Source organism: Episyrphus balteatus, chromosome 1 (assembly GCF_945859705.1).
Source record: "Episyrphus balteatus chromosome 1, idEpiBalt1.1, whole genome shotgun sequence".
Taxonomy (NCBI): domain Eukaryota; kingdom Metazoa; phylum Arthropoda; class Insecta; order Diptera; family Syrphidae; genus Episyrphus; species Episyrphus balteatus.
The window spans coordinates 57,840,995-57,842,896 of NC_079134.1; the positions used below are offsets into that span (position 1 = coordinate 57,840,995).

General features: G+C 34.6%; 1 protein-coding gene across 1 annotated transcript; it reads right to left on the bottom strand.

Moving 5' to 3' along the window:
• Positions 1 to 596: 596 nt before the first annotated feature.
• On the bottom strand, positions 597 to 1,340 carry LOC129921282 (uncharacterized). The gene has a single exon (XM_056003035.1). It carries the CDS (start codon positions 1,338 to 1,340, stop codon positions 597 to 599), a length of 744 nt encoding a protein of 247 aa, XP_055859010.1.
• Positions 1,341 to 1,902: the final 562 nt, after the last annotated feature.

Below are 1,902 nucleotides of genomic sequence, written 5' to 3' on the forward strand. Positions count from 1 at the left end.
ATTTGGCATCACTTTTCACGCACTGTCTGTATTGCCGACCCATGTTGTTGACGGATAACAGCTGTTGAATTTATCCCATTCATTTGTGATTTGTCTCATTACATGTAAAGAGAGAGAGATTAAGGAAATATTTACAACATATAAAAACAACATCAACACGAGACAAAAAAATGTGTTTGTGTACTACGATATAGAAACAACATATACCGCTGCAATATTTGCAGTTATGTAGTTTACTCTCGTGTTTGATTTTTGCTTGGCTTGTGCATCAGTTTTGTTTTTTATTAATTTAGTTCGGTGCGATGACATATTCGGTTGTGCGGTTTTGTTCATTGAGTTAGTGTTTTGTTTTATCATTCGTGATGTGAAATTGGCTCGAAATTCTTGATTAAATTATGTGAATTTTGATTTCATCATTTTTTCTTACGTCAGAGACAAGAAGGAGTAAAAAGTACCGTTAACTTCTACTCACCCACTATTTCTTTTTGTTTTTCTATTAAGAACTAAATAACCATTCTAACGAATACAATTTTTTTGGTTATTCATTTACACACCTACAAAAAAAATGAAATTTAAGTAAAAGAAAATTGGTGCGTCTAACCATGTGAACCGCACTGTATTTCAATGTGCTTCTTCGCTTTTGTTATTTTTCCTTCATCTGCGTTTTCCAGCATGTGAATTGCTGCCTTATTGTCGATGAATAATTTTGTGGGTTCTTTAATAGTTATTCCGAGCTCTTGCATGATTCTTCGAATCCAACAAACTTCTTGTTTGCAACTAGCTGCTGAACGATATTCTGCTTCAGCTGATGAAATTGACACAACACTTTGCTTTTGGGCCATCCAGACTATAGGTCCACTGTAGTATACAAGAATTCCACTCGTTGAAATCATGTCAGGTTCGGTTCCACTATAATTTGAATCTGCATAGGCCTTTAATTTTGCTTCGTTACCAAAATGTATTCCAAAATTTGTTGTTCCTTTTAAGTATCTTAAGACACGTTCTATCATTTTCCAGTGAGAAATTTTTTGATTATTGACTTGTCTGCTCAGGTAATTTATGGTAAAGCTTATGTCAGGTCTTGATATAGTTGATAAGTATAATAAACTACCTATCACTTCACGATAGTGTTTGTTCTTCAAAGGTTCGTCATTTGTATGTTTTTCAGTTAACATTCCTGGTTCTATTGGGGTTTTAACAGGATATGCTTCATTAAATCCGTACCGATTTAAAACTTTATTCGTATGTTTTTGTTGCGTCACCATAATACCATTTTGCTTCAGATGAATTTCCATTCCTAGGTAGTACAATAGTCCTTCTTTTGGTTCAGTTTGTTTCATTTAGAAGTTATTTGCTATTTCTGACAGTACTTGCTGAATTTTTCTTTTATCGTTACTAATTATTATTCCATCGTCTACGAATATGCCAAGTATAACAGATTTGTCTTCGTTATAAAAGATGCAAGGATCATCATCTGTGTCTTTGAGTTGTAGTCGCTTCAGTTATTTAGTAAATGTTGCATTCCAGTCCTTTGGAGCTTGTTTCAGTCCATAGAGACTTCTTTTAAGACGATAGACTCGTCCAGAATTATCATCAAACCCTTCAGGCTGTAACATATAAATTTCTTCATTTAACTTACCATTAAGAAAAGCTGTGTTTATGTCGAATGTTTGAATTTCTAGCCCCTTACTAGCAGCATGACTTAAAAGTATACGAATACTTGCATATCTGGCTACTGGAGCAAATGTTTCGTTATAGTCTATTCCTTGAACTTGCTCGAAACCTCTTGCAACAACACGTGCCTTCAAAGATCCATCAGCCTTCTCTCGTAAAACCCATTTGCACGTTAATGGCTTTCGGTTTTCAGGAAGACTTACTAACTCCCATACTTCCATGTCATGC